General features: G+C 36.0%; 1 protein-coding gene across 2 annotated transcripts in view; it reads left to right on the forward strand.

The window, feature by feature from the left end:
* Nucleotides 1-43: 43 nt before the first annotated feature.
* Nucleotides 44-17,242, forward strand: part of NHLRC2 (NHL repeat containing 2) — a 41,785-nt gene continuing 24,586 nt past the window's right edge. The window contains exons 1-5 of one of the 2 annotated variants that reach the window (XM_026117465.2): nt 44-474; nt 2,702-2,854; nt 10,126-10,581; nt 12,772-12,893; nt 14,619-14,748. In XM_026117465.2, the coding sequence (XP_025973250.1) occupies nt 303-474; nt 2,702-2,854; nt 10,126-10,581; nt 12,772-12,893; nt 14,619-14,748 (1,033 nt within the window). In that variant the 5' untranslated portion in view covers nt 44-302. The remainder of the gene's footprint in view (nt 475-2,701; nt 2,855-10,125; nt 10,582-12,771; nt 12,894-14,618; nt 14,749-17,242) is intronic. The other variant, XM_026117463.2, reaches the window with a different exon arrangement.

Raw genomic sequence — 17,242 nt, forward strand, 5'->3', positions numbered from 1 at the left:
AGAAACTGGGCGGGAAAAAGGGCTGTGCTGAATCTGCTGAGCTGAAACCACCACTAAGGATTCTCTTGGCGAATATGCTACCGAGAACATCGGAGCTGGTTAAAAACACGAATTTATCACAAGCAGTCTCCCGTTAAAACACACGATTTATTTCGTGTTTGTGCTTAGGGGATTTTTTTTTAATCGCTCCTTCGGTTTCGCGGTGTTGCCGGAGCGGGAGCTGTCGAATATGGGACGGGGAAAAGGCAGGGCGGTAAGGAGCCGCCCTCCCCCTGCGCGCCCGGGCGGGCCCAGGCGGCGCCATGGCGGCGGCGGGGGCGCGGGCGCTGGCGGCGCTGCTGCCCGCCCAGACGCAGCTGGAGTACGCCCTGCTGGACGCCGACGCCCCCCAGGAGAAGGAGAACTTGGTCTACCAGTACCTGAAGAAGATGGACAGCCGGGAGCGGGACCTGGCGGTGCCCGAGCTCGGCAGAGGTGGGTGGCGGGGCCCGAGCGGGACGGGCCCCCTCGGGGAGCGGAGCGGAGCGGAGCTCGGCCCCGCGGGCGGCGGCGGCAGCTGGGCCCCCGCCAGGTCTCGGGACCGAGCCCTGGCTCCTGCCCCCCGGGGTGCGGCGTCTTCCTTGAAGCCCCGCTGCCGAGGGGGAGGCCCGGGTAATTTAAGGCCTCGTTAACTGCCTTCTTTGAAAAAGAAAAATATTTGTCCTCGTTGCAAGAAATGTGCGTCCTGAAAGTACCAGCAGGAAAAGACAAGTGCAAAGAATCCCTTTATAAGCACTCTGCTAGTGTTTGTAAAAATATGTTGTTTAAAATTTCTGTCCTAAACTTCTGATATGTGGCTTCAGTGTGTTACCATTTTTAATAAAACATTTCTCTTCTCTGCAGTGTATTGATATCTGCCCTCAGCCAGTCAGTGGTCTCACCTTACCTGCTCTCTCAGCTTTCTCTTGAGCTCGCTTGGTTTCACTGCAGCCCTGTAAGATGTTTCCCAGCTCTCTCCCCATGACTTACCTATGTTTGTCAATTTTCATGGTTCTGATAATATAAACTATGCTGGAAGTGTAGTCCTCGTTTAGTGGTGTGCCCATTTCCATTTCACATGTTTCACGCATTTTTATATCTCTTTTTACATTCACTGTGACTCAAAAGTTAAGTCTCGTAAGATCGTGTAAGTCCTCCTCGGAGTCCTGGTCACCTAGTTGAGACACTCTGGAACCATGAGAGCTCACAAAAGGGGTTTACAAGACAAAGACCTAAAAAGATAAACTTTGTGTTTAAAATCACGTACATATCACGGGACTGAATTCTGACTTTACCAGTGAAGTAAAGTGAATGCTCTTTTTCTCTGGATTTGGATTCCCGAATTGAACTTTCACCTTTGTCATTAGTGTCTTTTCACCTTCTGTATTCTTTCACTGCTTATCTTCTTTTCTGAAAAGCAGCTCAAATAAATAGTCAACATTTTTAATTTACAGTATGTTTTGATGAAAGATACTTTAGTGAAAAAGGGAGCAATACCATAAAATAAATAACATACTGTTTTAAAAACAAAATGTTTATTAAGTTTTTGCATGATTTCCTCAGTATACGGGCAAGGGTTTTCTAAGTTTTATTATTGTCACCAAAACAATGACTGTGCAAGTTTATGTGTATATAGGTAATGAACAACCCTCCTCTTTGTGAAGCAGAAAACCATCCTTCTGCTGACTTGAGTAGCAGTAACTTGTTCTGGGAATGTGGGAAGTAAAAACTTAGTTTGTTGAAACTGTCAGGGTGGGATTTTTGAATATTTTTAGGTTACCAAAGCACACTTGTACATTTTTTAAAAAGTAGCCCTTCAGAAATTTAATTTGGCTATGATATATCACATCTGCATTTTTTCCATTATTTTAAGAAATGTTGAGTGATAATACAGGCCAGACATATTCTAGGATTTTTATTTCGTACCTTGATACCAGTTTCTTATGGGATCAGAGGAGTATCAGTTACCTCTTCGCGTGTACGTACATAAAATGAGAAAACACTGCCTTAATGTCTTGTATCAGGTGGTTCAAAATAAATGAGCAGAAATAGTACCAGGTGTATCTGAAAGGGTTTTATTTCTCCAAAACAACATATAACATGAATTTATACCTGTTATTTCAAACTGTTCAAACTCAAGATCAAAACTATAAATACAGAAATATTTCAGTAGTCTCTGGTATTAGTTCTTTACCAAAATGTAAAATCTCCAAGAGTTTAGCAGGTTTTTATCTGCTTACTAGCATGTATTTGTTGAATTTAAAATAAATAAGCATTACCCATATGACTTTCTTAGGGGTTGGATAATGTAGATCATGCTTTACGATGATATATGAAAATTGTTCTGGGGCTTTCGTGTGCTTTCCATTAAAAGGTGCCTGTTTAAATGTATAATCTGCACTTTCAGTATTACATTAGATCTTGTTAGTTTAATAATTTTGCTTAATACTACTTAATAATTAGTACATTTTATTTGCTAATTATGAAAAATTGTGGCGCATAAGGGTGAGTTTGATAAATGTATGATTTTTTGTTTGCCTTCCTACCTGGACAGAAAGTGATGTTGAACATTTTTTAAGTTAACTATACTAGAAATGTCTGTTCTCATGGAAGTTAGGTATAAAGGTGTTCCTTTCCCTACCCCTCCCCCCTAATTTGGATACCTCTGTTCTCTGAATTCCAGATTTACAGTGGCTAAACACTGAAGGTCCCATTTCTCTTCACAAAGACCTTTGTGGAAAAGTGGTGGTGCTGGATTTCTTTACTTACTGCTGCATCAATTGTTTGCACTTGCTGCCTGATCTCCATGCCTTAGAGCACCAGTACTCTGATAAAGGTAAAAGTGCTTTGGCTTGCTTAAAATAGAATTTCCTGGCAGTGTTGCAGGTGGAGTAGCTGAGTCATTTTGTTGTTCATTACTAAAAGCTGGCAACATTTCAGGAGGGCCTTAAAGTGTCCTATAATCTTTTATGTAACCTGGTAAAAGTGACTGTTTGTACCCCCATCACATTTTAAAATGGGGTTAAATATGGTAGCTATTGTGTCTGTATAATTAAAGAAATAGAATATTTCTTACTTAAAGCTTCTTACTTAAAGCTCAACTGTGATCTTAAAAATAGAGCTATTTGAAAAATGCTACTCAACAATGTAAGATAGGGGCTCAAAATCAGTATATGTATCTAACCCTCTGCATTTGACTTGGGAACCAGCTCTGAGCAGGACATAGTGTACAGGTGGTAGAACGGATGTAGATAAGATTACTTCCCCTGCCCTGTTCTAACTGAAATAACAAAATACGTAAACTTGATTTAGGATTGTTTTGGTATTCCCTGCAGCATCACCTTATTTTCCATTAGTAGTCCTCTTTGCTCTGGAGAGAAATTTAAGCGAATTAAATTGAGGTCTGTGAAAAAATCTCCATCTCTCTCTGACTGAATAAACCTGCAGGACAATTACTATTTGAAATATAGTCTCTTGTTGTCATGAAGACTAGGCAGAGGTAAGGTTTATTCTTACACAACATTGCAGCAGCCACTAACTTACCAAGGATATCTTAATAGGCTGAACAGTGGGATGTGAAATAATATCTACTGCAGTCCTCAAAAATTTATATTAAATACTATAATAAAATAACATTACTTTATAATGCTTAATACGGTTCTGATTCTCCATTAACCTTTCTGATTGGTTTTCATTTTGCTGACATTTATTTTCATGTATTACCTGCTTTCACTGGAAAAAGAAATTACAATTTTTCTGTAAGAAATTCCACTGTGTATTGTGGGCTTACATAATGCTTTACAAAACACTTAACTAGACTGATTTTTCTGCCCTGAAAAGCTTAGCTGTTTGCTTCAGATTAATTTGAGATCTGCTATGACGGTTTCAGATATAAGGAACATTATCTAATGAAAAAAACTGTCTAACATTTTTGTGGGGAGGGAAGCTCTTTTAAGTGGGGAGGTAGTTAACGAGTTATAAATGGGCTGCTCTGAATAACAGGTACGCTGGGAAGAAGGTCTAAATTGAGATTTCAGAAGATTACACTGATTATATAATGAATAATATTTTAAATGATAAACATTCTGTACTATAGTGTTATTGAATTCTGTAATACCGTTATATCTCTCATATCTTCAATCTGTTTTTTTTAAGACCAAATTGTTAAAATGATTGGTAACAAAAGCTTTGTTGTTAACAACCTCTCCCCACAAACTTGCTCTTTAAAATACCTGAGCATCTCTATTTTGGTGTAGAAAAAGCTACAGCACTCTGAACTGAATTTGTAGTCCAGTTGGAGACATGTTTTTGTTATCGTTTGAATTATTTTAAGCTTCCTGTTATAGGAATTATTGAGGAAAATACTGTGCTGGTAGATGAGACGTCTTTTTTTGTATTTGAGCTATCCTACTGTTCCCTGGAGGAACTGGAGATAGAAAAAAAATATTTGGGATGAAAGGGGAAAACTAAGGTGGGGATAGAAGGAAATGAGAGCAGGTGTGTGGGATGTTAATCTTAAATTTAATGTGGTAGGTAAAAGAGGCTAGCAGCTGGATTCAGGAAGAGATTAATATGTTTGTATGGTTCAAACAAAAAAGGAAAATATGATTTTTTTTAACTGTAGCTTTCCCGTTTGGTTCTTTTCTGTTGTTTTCATGTGTAGATTGTGAGTGAGCCTTTGGATTATTAAATTGTTAACTGCATGAATTCTAGCATTATAGTAGTATAAAGCTATAAATGGATATATACATGTATACAGGTCAAGGCAATAAAGGCTGAGTTTTTTTAAGCTTTAGACAAAGACTTCAGTAGAGGGTTTTATGTCAGTGTGCATCTTCTTCACCGAAGGAGGAAATTACTTATCAGTCACCAGGGAAAAGAGGTGAGGAGAGCTGGCCTGAGAAAGCTAAGAAAAATAAAAGTCAGAAGAATAAGATTAAGGAAGAAAGGATCTCTGACATATCAAAAAAAAATCAAGATTATTAATGCAAGTGTCTTGGTGTTCAGTGCCGTATGCTGGAGTTTCAGCCTGTTTTAGTGAAGGGAGGTCCCTTCTCCCTTGGGGTGGGGCAGCTTCACTTTCAGTTGGATGAGTTCTCCAATGTGTATTACCTTGTGATTGCACAAATGCTAATTTTGATGCAATCATATAGCAAAATCACTCATTTTGAGAGCAGCATGTCAGGTTAAATAGATGGTGAAACTGCAGCTTTACCAAACTTCAGGTGTGTAAATATAGGATATATTTGTACATTCCACCAATATATTTACAGTGCAATGAAAGTGATAGAGGGTGCTGACCTAGCAGACAATATTATTCGGAATGAAAACAATCATCTTATTTTGCTAAAGTATCTATCTCAAAGTGCATTTAGATCTTTAATCTGTTGTTGGAATATGTGAAGGAATGTTTCCTGTATCTTTCTGCTTAACTGAGGACACGTTTCAATATAGATATAGTTCATAGCAGTCTTTCTTTGACTGTACACTCGGTACATAAACTTTTGATATTCTGATAATGTTTTTATTGTTCACATGGAGTAAGTACCCTCTTACACAGGAGTATGTTGGAACGTCAGCAATGTGATAATCAGACATGAGATTTGCAAACACAAGCAGCTGTTGTTTTAGGATGATCGTAACTATCAAATACATCTTTGCGCATATGCACACATTTTTATTGTCTGGAATTTCAACAAATTTTTCTCAAAGACTACTTTCCGTAGAATTAAATGGCTGCTTAGCATCTTTATCTGATATGCTCTTGCTGCTATCTTCAGTGGTGCTATTTCTGTTTTCATAATGGCATTCAGAAAGTTATTTTAAACCCCAGTGCATATTCAGTTCATGTTATCAGCAGTCCAGAAATTACTTCTATAAGAGGGTGTACTTTTTATATATTCAGAAATAGCTTGGCAGAAGTCCAGCATTATGCTCTGGTATAATCCTACAAATAAAGTGTTTTAGATGGTGTGCGTACTCATATAGACTAAAGCAACATTTGTGAGTTCCCACAAGAGTTTTCCTCATGAGATGGTATTTTATCCTATTTGTGCTGTATAGGTGTCGAGAATAGAGTCCTTCTAGCTTTGTTGACGCTTTGGAAGGACAAGTGTAAGCACTGCTGCTGACACTATTACAGTGGAAATGTTTGACGTGCTTCTGGAGTTCAACAGTTTATGATATTATGACTTCAACTACCTGATACTGCAACATGCTGTGCCTGTGGGATTAACAAAGACTGCATCAGTTATAATGATTTTGTAATCCGTGAACTTGTTTTATTCAACTAAGTTTCATTGTTCTCCTGCTGTGCAGCTCTTTATCCTTTCCTGTTCCTATATTGAAATATTGCCATTCCTGCAGATGTTAGACTTCTCCACTGATACTGTGTTATGGTTGAGGGAGGAGAAGGGGTAGAAGAGAAAAATAGTTTTCCCTTTCCCTGTAAGCAAAGAAAAAGCCAACCTGAGATTGAATTATTTTTTTAGAAGGAAGGTAACTCTTCCAAGCTCAAAAAATACAACTATTTAAGACCTGAAATAACTGCCTTTCTTACATTTCTGCCGCAAAACCACCAAAGTAGATTACTTAAAATAGAAATAAAATATGGATTTTGCTGCCAAAACAATAAAGACTCTGGCAATCTTCCATTATTATAGAGATAATTCATCAAATGCTAGCAATACAGTGTGCATTACAGCAGAAAATTTCTTTCCTTGAATAGATGTCAGACAACCATATTGTATCTTGGAGCACTGAGTCCCTTTTTGGAACAACAGAGTGTTTATGCTTTGGTTTTGTATCGTATAATACAGTGAAAAAGGGAACAGCTACATTTTTCTGTCAGCTTTTTTGTGTCATCTTAATTGTATGTGGTGCTATGGAGTTAGTTGATAATCTGTAACTATAGGTTTAAGCTTCGAAACTTCTAAAAGTACAGTGAAGGCACTAGAAACAGCAGTACAGTTGTTCGTGGTGGGAATGCTTTCAGACGTGGAGCTGGATCTTTACATTGCAAAATAGAGAAATTGAATGTATGTTCCCGTAATACCAGCAGTTTGGAACAGCAAAGAAGAAAACATGCTGTTAGGTTTAGAAAGAAAACTGTTGGGATGGCAGCTTAGATAGCAAAGCTGTAAGGAGATGTAAGGATTTAGTAATAACTGAATCGTAGAGATTTTTTAAGTGTGAGGAGAAGAACCTTTAACTATATTGGGTTGTGTCTTTTTACACACAAAGTTTATTTAAAAAAAAAGGTCTGCAGAGCAGCAGGAAAGGAAGGTATTTGCAGCTGTGCTTTTAGGTAGACTGAAGAACAGCCTGAAGAAAAAGAGACTGCAGTCTTAAATTCAAACCAATTCAACTTAGATTACTGTTTTGGCAGCAGAGCCTTGAGGAATTTGAAATACTGTAGAAAAAAACAATGGCAGGATTTAGCAAAGGTCCAAATATAATCAGGAGCTACAGGTAAGGGAGTCAAAGATTTCTTAATGAGAATGGGTTTGTATAACAGAAAGCATTCTTTATGTGCTAGGAAAATCAAGGATCACGAATTAGAGAAGAAAACACTCCATTTTAGACTAAATTAGTCAAAGTCAGTGTTGGCATAATATGGCATTGCTGACTGATTTTTAACTATTTGCTGAAAGAGTGAATGGAAATGATTTTGCCTGGTTAAATCTAAGAGCCTGCCTGATCAAAAGCAGGTGGGACTATAGAATTGAGAAGTGTATTTTATTAAAAAAAAAAAAAAAAAAAAAAAAAAAGGTTGATCAGATGATGAAGGGTAAAACAAAAATGTCCAGCTAACCACACTCCCCCCTCTACCATAAAGCGAAGAGAAAAGCATAAAAATTCATACTATATTCCATTCAAAACCATGTCCTTGGATGTAGTTGCGTACAGATGTCTCTTTTGGGCCCTGGTTCAGGCCTTCTCTGATCAGAGGGCTGGTCTCACTGTTCTTTCAATGGCAAACTCCTCTGATTGTGGCTACAAGACTTCTGGAGAATTGATGGTCTTGTAGTAACACTGTACTACATTTTTGATTACAGTAAGTACTTGTATGAGCACAAATTAGCATAATTTAAGAACCTGATTTTGCAAGCCTTCCTAAGTTATAAGCATTATCAGAATTGGATTAGACTGAATAATGTTCCTTCTTCCCCCCCACCACCTTGTAATGACTCCTTGGCTTTCTTTGCTTTTGGAATAGTTGCTGGTTATATTACTGAAAAAATATGATACTACAAGGAATCCACCTGTAGACATTGGTGATCGGAGAAAGGAAGGAAATTCTACAGATATTTGAATGTTACTGATAAAAGAGTTTATAAATGCCAAATACTTTTTATAGACCTGACTGGGAGGGAGGAAGGGAGAGAAGTACATTCACTTTTTTTGTTGTCAAAATATTTTCTAATACTGAAGTAAAATTAACTGGTATGGGTATAAACTGTAAGAATATTCTCCTTTCCCATTTGATTTCACTCCTCTCCTCAGAATGATGCAAAAGATGAAAATTTAGAACTTTTATTTGCATAAAGAAGTAGAAAGATCCCAGACGTTACTGTGGTTCCAAAATGCTACTGAGTAATTTTTGGGAAAGTAGTAAGGTTAACTTCTAAGGATTTCCATTAGATTAACAGTTCTCATTTAAAAGTATTGTATCGCAGCTTTCTACAACTGCATAGTTACTGCTGTGACCTTTTTTGCTTCGGTTAAGAAAAATCGTAAATGCTTCGTTCTATCATGGTGGCTGTGAGCAACAGACTCTGTAAATGGATATGTTCCAAAACTTAGTCCAGTGTTACTCAGATCTCCAAAGTTTAAAAAGATTATCACAGAATTCACAGGTTACTTTGGCTATAAGAAGGTTATGTTTATGCTTAATAATATTCGCTGAGTATGAAGTGAGATGAAGTATAATATTGATGTCATGTACATTGCTTCCTTCATTTGGTAGAGATTTTGCTAGTAAAACATAATTTAAAACCCTGAAAAAGTGTATAGTCTTTATTTTGCTCCTAGAAAGTATTGAAAAGTGACTTAATAAAAGAAGGCTCTTCATTCTCTTTCTGTTGGGTATGTAGGGGGAATGGAAAATTTGGGGCTGCTTCCATAATGTCTACATGTAGTAGAAGTGAGTAAATTTGCTTTTATCACACGAATAAAAACAGCTAAAGTCTGAGCCATAGATTTTTATCTCTGTGCTTGATTTCATGAAACTGAGAAAATAAGCAATTCAGAGAAGCTGATTGCATGATTGTATGCTTTTGATGGATTTAGGGTTGGTGCTATATATGCAATGTATATAATTTAATTATAATACTTTGTCCTTATGCAACACCTTCATATTAGGATCTCAAGTGAAGTTATCCTTACTATGGAAAACCTGAACTCTTCATTGTCTTTACAGGCCAAATACAGAAATTAGCTTAACATATGAAAAGGAGGGGCAAAAATCTGTGATTAATCCTTTCTTTAAAAAAAAGGGATTTCAAGCACTATTTGTCTTAGTTTTCGGTGCTATCAGTTTAGTTGAAATATAGAATACAGTATTGATTTCAGAAGCCTATACATTTTCTCACTATTTATCTAGAGTTAGATATTCCAGGATAACTGGACTTCCAGACTTCAGTGTTACATTTGTGACTTCTAGTTAATAGTGGAAAATAATTCATTTTCTAAAAAAGGATAATTGTGTTGGGGAATCAAAAGACAAAGAGGCATGGTAAACACTTGAAAAAATAAAGTATCAGGTGAAACATTCATCCTACTCCTAATTCTTTTGAAAGTATTTTCTGCCTTTGTATGTTGAGGTTCATGAATTAAAAACAATTTATGCCATATTAAATGTCAGCCGGTTGGGGAAGTAATGGTACTCAACCTCAGTAATTTTACTGATAATTTATTTCTGAGTTTCAGTATTTTGTATACATAACTATATTCCTACTGAGATGTAATCATTTATTATTTGTTCAAGTCCTCTTTCATTCTGGAATGCAGTAAGTCATGTTGTGAAATAACTGTGCTTCATTTTTACTTTTTTATTAAGTTCAGATGCAAATATGTTTCAATGCAAAACTTTACTTTTCCTTTCAGATGGTCTTGTTATTATTAGCGTCCATTCAGCGAAATTCCCAAATGAAAAAGTTCTGGATAACATTAGAAGTGCAGTTCTGAGGTATAATATTGCCCACCCAGTAGTAAATGATGCAGATGCAACGCTTTGGCATGAACTAGAAGTGTCCTGCTGGCCAACTCTTGTCATTCTTGGGCCTCGTGGAAACATGCTGTTTTCACTTGTTGGAGAGGGACACAAAGAGAAGTTGTTTTTATTTACGTCTATAACGCTGAAGTTCTACAAAGAGAGAGGACAAATCAAAGATAACAAAATTGGAATAAAGCTATACAGAGATTCCCTCCCACCTTCTCCCTTGCTATTTCCTGGCAAAGTGACAGTAGATAAATCAGGAGAAAGATTGGTAATAGCAGACACCGGACATCACAGGATTTTGGTTACCCAGAAAAATGGACAAATTCTGCACACTATTGGAGGTAAGGTTATGCAAGTTTCTTACAGTAATTTTATTCTATGAGTGGAGTATATTCTCTGGGGCTACTAGTCTGATTCTTTTCTTAGAGCTTTTCTTAGGCTGACTCTTACAGCATCTAGCAGTTCATGTGTATTGGTAGGAAAAAATTTTCTAAAATAACTTTTAGTGGATATTGGGGGGATATAATATAGTACCATCAGTAGGAGTGCTCTGTTAATGCAGCTGGTTGAGATGTCTAATTTTTTTTTCTTTGTTTTATTGACTAAGTTTGGTATTTTTTATGTCGTGTCCTACATGAAGCACAAATGACACGTTCTGTATTCTTATGCAGGAGTTGCAAATGGGTTTAGATTTAAGTGATGTACACCCACATACCTGCTAGTAGCAAGGCAGGGGAAGGAAAAGAGACAATAATGCTTCTCTTCTCAATAGAAAAAAATGTTAGTTTTTTTGGTTTTTTCTTTTTTTAATTACAAGCATCCCTCTGTAGGATCCCTGTCTGGTTTCTTATCAAAACTCAAGTGTAACATGTAAACAAGTTATCAAAATAGAGAAAAGTTAAGTATTTTATATTTACTTCTGTTACAAACCTTTTATTAGTAACATTTTGACTTTAAAAATCTAGTATCTCTTTGTTCTCATAAATTACTATCTGCTCTACAATGCAAATCAAGAAAATTCAGCTGAACTTGCCCACTTTTTGTATGACTTATTCTTTCATAAATTAAACATTCAGAATTGTTCCTTTTTTATCTAGTCAACTATCTGGTCAAACTGCACCAAGTAAATAGCTGTTAGAACAGTCCATTTACAAGCAGTCATTATAGACAGTTTTAGGAAAGGTTTGTATCTTCAAACCATTGAAAACAATGGTTCATTTATGTCTCAGAATCAAGACCGGTATGCGATGTGGGGTATATTACTTAATCTAGTATTGACTAATACCTGAGCCATGGTGGGAATAGTACAAGCTTTATGAAAATACCACTGGCACTGCTGTTTAAGCAAGGAGGAAAATCTCTCATTATTTGAAGTAATACTGCATTGAATAGACAGACTAATTATCCTAGTTAACCTGATAAAGGCATCAGTCTTAATGCCCTTCTGTAAGGAAATTACAAACAAAATTTCTTATGATGAAACTCAAGGAATTTGGTTTCCATTTGATCTGTGAGATGCAGTTTCTGTCAACAAGATACCTTTTTGTATTCTGGGATATTCATTAAATAGCAACTCAGAGGGAAGTGTCCTAACTTCTCAGTTGGACCCTTGTGCTTACCAAGGGGAACTAGTGGAATCTGCCACAGTAACACCCTTGCCCTTCCTGTTTATTAATGTCTAAACTGTCTTCTGACAGCTAGGTATAGAAGTTGTATATTTTAGTGACTCAGTTAAATGATCCTGTGGCCAGAAAATAATATAATGCAGCCAATCATACAGTAATAAATGTGGGAATGCACAAAGGTTAAAATTACTATATATGATGCAAATATAACTCGTGTATCTGAATGCCTTCTGTTGACACATACTGCTAATGCACGTTAAATGTTACTCCCTCTAAAATATGATGCTTATCTTCATACTGTTTTATTCAGGTCATGTTTCTTTTCTCTTTCTTGATTATGCTATGCAAAAGGCTGTCACTCCATCAGTCTCACTGTTCTTTCACCTAATTAGTTCCATGTCATCTCTTCGCTAATTGTTATTCATGAGAAAACACTGCTGAGTATTAGTTTCATTTGTAACTTACACCAAAGTGTAAATCATTGAAATGAAATTGAGTTTTGGAATTTAAAATCTTTGCTGCTGGCTTGCTTTGATGCAATCAGGAATAAAAAGACCGAGTTTCCTATTTTTGTCTTCCCTTGTTGCTGTTGTTTCCTAATGCAATGAAACAGGAACAGTTTAGACCCTTATTAAGACCTTTCTTTAGAGAATAAGCCAAAGATACAGGGAACTTAGGTAGAAAGAGTGAAAAACATAATAGCACCTGATTATTGTCATTGTTGTCACACAGCACAGCGACTAAAATGAGACTACACAAATTATTAATAACTTAATCTGTACAAGGTGCTATGAAAGCATCTTTTAGAATATGTAATTATCTTACAGATTTAAATATATGCACTTTGATTATTTTTAAGTTCCTTTTTCTAAAGTGACTTTCGAATTTGCTTTGTTTCATTGGTAGGTCCAAACAGTGGAAGAAAAGATGGAAGATTTTCAGAGGCAGCTTTCAACTCACCTCAAGGGATCGCTATAAAAAATAATGTTATTTACGTAGCTGATACAGAAAATCATCTAATTAGAAAGGTAAATTTTTCATAAGACAATTTAAAATTTGATCTATTACACCTTATCCTACCTACACAGATGAAAATTTACACCAAATGAATTATTTTACAAATACCTTCTGTATCAAGAAGGAAGTTTGGCCTAATATCCTATAAATAAATGCTGTAGTGCAGTTTGTTTTTTAAAGGGCTAAATACACATTTATACATCCTTTCAAATGGAGATGATGTGCACTACTTGTTCTAACATAGCTAGGTTTGTTTTGGGGGTTTGTTTTTTTTTTCCCCTAGTGTTTCTTGCTTTCCTGTTGTGAGAAACATCTTTTCTTAGTTTTGGAAGCAGAAGCTGTTTTTGCTTCACTTCCAAAACTGTCAAATTCTTATCTAAAATTATTCTTCTGTTATGGTTCAATGGATTTCTACACCTTTGTTACTTAGCTGTTGGGGTCTACAAATAACAGGTAACTGGTTTAATTTGAGAATTGTCTGCATGTGGATGTTTTGGATTAAACACAAGGTTTTAGCACATGGGAACGTCAATATAAATTGTAGTTGGATCTTAAATTTGATTACCTCAAATTTAGAATAATTAGAAGTTAAATTTGCTGGAGCAATAAAGTATTAGCTTATTATTAAAAGTAGTTTATGCATGTCCAGAACATCTTGTACCTAGATCCTAACCAGTATTTGGGTGTCTGATTCATTCATCAGAGGAGATACATACTTACTTAATTTGGGGTGCCTTTGTACTGTTATATTGGCTAATTTTGTGTCTCACTTCAAAGCACTAGTCTACAAACTGTCCCCGCTGTTTACATTCTAGTTTGCTCCCAAGCTTTATTCTGGAAAGGACCAACGTGGCCCTATTGCTAAGGAAGTATTGTTACAAAAAAAAGAAAAAACAATAGTTTGCTCCAGAGTCCTTATCTCACTAATATTCATTATTGTAGTCTGGAGGCCACAGATAATTAAGTGGTTTGGGTAACAAAGATAGTACAGGGACAGCTGAAGATTTGGGTCATACTGCTTCAGCATTTTTCATGGTTTATAAACATGACATCAGGATATCCCAGGATTAAAGAATTAAGGTAATAAAACAGCTACAGGAACATGCTTTCAACTGCTTATGCAAGACACAGGCTATGTGAAAGGGAGGCATTTATTGCTACAAAAGTTAGAAGATGCTGTGCATGCAAGACTCTACTTTTTTACGTAACCGTCACAATAAATTCATGAGAATTTTTATTATTAGAAGTGACTTAGAAAATACACAAAAAGGGAGGGAAAGAGAAAAGCATTTAGGTGGCAGAAAGAAAATAAAAATATTTTTTCCTCCAGGGCATGAATTATTTGTAAGTCTTGCTAGTGAAATAAACTGCAAAAATTATTTGCTTTGTATAGAGTACTGTTACAGTATTTGAGTTTTTATTATATAGTCCATTAAAACTGGTTTAAATGAAACATCCACATCTATTGTCCATCTGAACACCTCTCTAGAAAATTTTTATACTTTTTTCCAAAAGTTCAATCTAACTTTGACAGATTAGTGTTCATTTTTGTGCAGTTGGAAGAGAAATGCAAGCATTCTCTTTTTTTCTCCTATGTAAAGAAATACTTGAAATTTGTTGGGATTTGGTTTCTCTTTGTCAGCAAAGATCCTCTGTTTTTGACATTTAGCTCAGATTATCTGTATTGACTCAGCTTGCTGTTGTACACTGAATTTATATAATTTTGTTTCATACAGATTGACCTAGAATTAGAGATGGTGAGCACTGTAGCAGGTGTTGGGATACGAGGCATTGACAAGGAAGGTGGAGCAAAAGGAGAAGAACAGCCCATCAGCTCTCCGTGGGATGTGGTCTTCGGAAATTTGAGTATTGTATCAGTTGAGATTTTAACTCCTTTTATTTACACATGCATGAGTATTCACTATACATTTTTGTTTTTTGGTAATCTGAGATATGAAAAAGTAAAGATTTATTTTACTGTACAACTGAGTTTAAAAAACAGTGGTTTCTTCAGCAAAAATATCACAGTTATTAACTGAGATCAAGTTTCTGTTTTGGGTCCTGAAAAAATGTGGACCTCTATTATCTGAGACAAAGGCAAATTTTTTGAGGCAAGTTATATGATTACTGTATCTAAATAGAAAATGAAATTGTGATTGCTGTTGCTAGGTTAATGCTTTATGCCAGCATCACTGAAGAAGCATACGTGTTTTATAGGACGTGGACATTGTCTAAAAGTTCCTTTTCTTGACTCCACAGACGTGTCTGACCATTTGTAAATGCTGGAGTTTGTGACCTATATTTATTACTGTTCAGGTGACATAAAATCATTAGACTGAAGATTATAGTAGATTCAGACTGATAGCAGAGGAATATCTCAGGAAAAACCTTGCAAGCATCAGGGATAAAAATGAAATCTTTGCATAACAGGAAAGATGCAAGTATCAGCTTCCAAGGATTTAATAAGCTTTTTCTTTCTTGATCCACCTAACACATACCTGAGCTTGACATCACATAGCTGTGATGCTGTTACTAGCTGTGAGTTAGTATTCTACTTTCTCATTTAGTTTTCATTTCAATATAATTTAAGAGTTGAAACTGCAAATTTCTTAACAATGAGCAATCAATGTTTAAATGTGGCATAAAATTGTGGAGCCAGCATTTTTGGTGTAAAATTTGACTGCTAACATTGGGTTTTTTTGAATCTGTAGATGAAAGGGTGAGGAAGAGCATAACAATTGTAGCATGATTTACGTTTGTTATCTTTAAATTAGAAGTGCTTTGCAAGAATAGTAATTAGAACATTTTAATGACCTGAAAGCATGCTATAATCTTGGGTAAATTACCCAGGAGAAAAAAACCTCAAATTTAGTTTAAGGGAACATAAAGCTTTTTCATAAATGCAGATCGTTGGAAGTCTTCTGGTGTAAATATGTTCTTAGTATAGACAATGTACTTTGACTACTAAAACAAGCAACAGGCACCAATTTTTAGAATTAACATTTTTACAAGTGTCACTTCTACAAAAAAAGCCGAGCACTATGTTGAAAGGCTCTGCCAATGACCCTTACACATTGTCTGTGTTAAGGATATTGTATGAGGTAAGAGGAATACCTGACAGAGAGTCTCGCCAGATGTGGGTTGCTGTAAATGAGTTGCTGCGTGAGTTCTTCCTAAAATTTTCCAACCTAATTGTGCTGATGTGGTCCAGTAGATTGTTTTGTGGTCGGATGCTATGATTTTCATGCTATCCTGAACTGGCAAGCTGATCTCTGTGGGATGTTGTGGCAAAGCTGTTTCACAGATCAGCAAGGAAGGAGACTAACAACTCACCATAGGTATTGCCCCAGTGCTTCAGAAACTTAAGCCAATTAGCAGAGCTATTCAAAATACTTATTTACTTATTATTTTACTTACTGTTTTTCATGATGCTTCATTCTGCTTCTGCCAACAGCTGAATTTCTGTTGATATTTTTTATTTCTGAGCGCTCTGCTTGTTAAATGAAATGTTAATTGATATGATTGTTACGAACATGAACATAGTCATCACTCAATTAGTCACCTGTAGAGAATTAGTCACCTGTACTGTGTAACATTGACTGCTGAGTTTTTATCACTGTTTCTATGAAAATCAGATCTTCTAAATGCACTCTGTTTGGAGCAGTGTAGATTTTTTTCATACTCAGTTAGATCCTATCTGTTAGTTGTCTGTTTAGATCTCTATCAAAATACAATATAACCTGTATCAATTTAATTTTCTTCTTTGAGAGGTTAATAGGCCAAATATATACAACTTTTTTAGTTTTTAATTTATTTTTAAAGACTTTTGATACCATTTTGTGTGAGCAAAATAAGCTAGGGAAAAAGACTTGATGAAATTACTACAATACTGACATAAAATTTTTTAGAGAACTGTGACCAGAGAGACTTCAAAACAGAGGAGTATATTGAGTACAGTGCTGGCGGGAGTCTGTTCCTGATCCCGGTAACACCCAAGTGGAAAGGATAGCCAGTTAAATGATGAAAAGATCAAAGTGACTTAGATTCCCTGGAAATATGGCCTGGAAAAATTTCGTGTTATTTAGTAGGAAGAAGTACTAGGTTCTCCACATACAAAGGAATGATCAAATGTATAGAAAACTGCCACAGCGTGAAAAAGAGTAATCTTGTTTTCCAGGTCACTGGTGGGTGGGACAAGAACTGGCATGAAAAGAAAAAAAGAAAAAATAAAATTGGTAAAATTTCCTGACTGACAAAATTACAGAGTCTTCTCTTTACAGGCACTGAAAAATGGGTTAGACAATCTTTTAGGAATGGGCTGAATGTATTTAGTTTCTCCCTGGAGAAGAATAGTGAACTA

Source organism: Dromaius novaehollandiae, chromosome 6, assembly GCF_036370855.1.
Source record: "Dromaius novaehollandiae isolate bDroNov1 chromosome 6, bDroNov1.hap1, whole genome shotgun sequence".
Taxonomy (NCBI): Eukaryota; Metazoa; Chordata; class Aves; order Casuariiformes; family Dromaiidae; genus Dromaius; species Dromaius novaehollandiae.